Source organism: Acanthisitta chloris, unplaced genomic scaffold (assembly GCF_000695815.1).
Source record: "Acanthisitta chloris isolate BGI_N310 unplaced genomic scaffold, ASM69581v1 scaffold9706, whole genome shotgun sequence".
NCBI classification, from domain to species: Eukaryota; Metazoa; Chordata; class Aves; order Passeriformes; family Acanthisittidae; genus Acanthisitta; species Acanthisitta chloris.
Window position 1 is genome coordinate 13,068 of NW_008677598.1, and position 680 is coordinate 13,747.

Genomic DNA, 680 nt, shown 5'->3' on the forward strand with positions numbered 1-680 from the left:
CCTGCTGTACTCCTGCCCCGAGGAGGGCAGGGACAGAGGTGTGAGTGCTCCCAGGTAGACCAGGCTGTTGTTTGGGAGGTGTGGGAAGGGAGCAGGGCTGCACCCTGCAGAGCCAGGTGTCCAGCCAGCCCCAGTGTGATGCTGGCAAAGCCTGGGCTCAGTCTGTGGGGCACAGGTAGGGTGGGCAAAGCGGGTGCAGGAGGGTGACAGGGCTTTCTGAGCCGTGCAGGGAAGGGGTCTGGCACTCTGCCTGCTTCCCTGCTCACCCCTCTGAGCCTGGCTAACCTGGTCCTGTGTCTGCCTCGTCCCCAGGTGAGCCAGCTGAGCAGGCACTTCAATATCCGGCCCTTCTCCCTAAAGAAGCCCACGCCAGACTGACTAGGAGTGGAGGAGGAGAAAATCAGCTTGCAGGCTGCAGAAGTACTGTAAATACCTGCTGCAAATACCTGTAAATACTTCACCCATCGCCACAGATCCAAACTTATCCTCTGGACAGACATCAGGGCCAAGGGCGCACGGTGTCCGGCGCAGCCGGGGCAGGACTGCTACGGGGCAGCTCCTGCTGCTCTCCCATCACTGCAAGCTTTGGGTTCTGAGTGAAACCGGAGGGGGAAGAGCCTTTCAGGTCACTGTTACTGTATCTTAGACCAGCTGAATGTTCCCAGTGAAACCTCTGGCTC

At 59.4% G+C, this 680-nt stretch overlaps 1 protein-coding gene across 1 annotated transcript in view; it reads left to right on the forward strand.

The window, feature by feature from the left end:
• Positions 1-429, forward strand: part of LOC103803984 (ethanolaminephosphotransferase 1-like) — a gene marked incomplete at its 5' end in the record, with an annotated part of 9,544 nt that extends 9,115 nt beyond the window's left edge. Inside the window, 1 exon segment of the mRNA XM_009076566.1 lies at positions 313-429. Within this exon segment, the coding sequence (XP_009074814.1) occupies positions 313-429 (117 nt within the window).
• Positions 430-680: the final 251 nt, after the last annotated feature.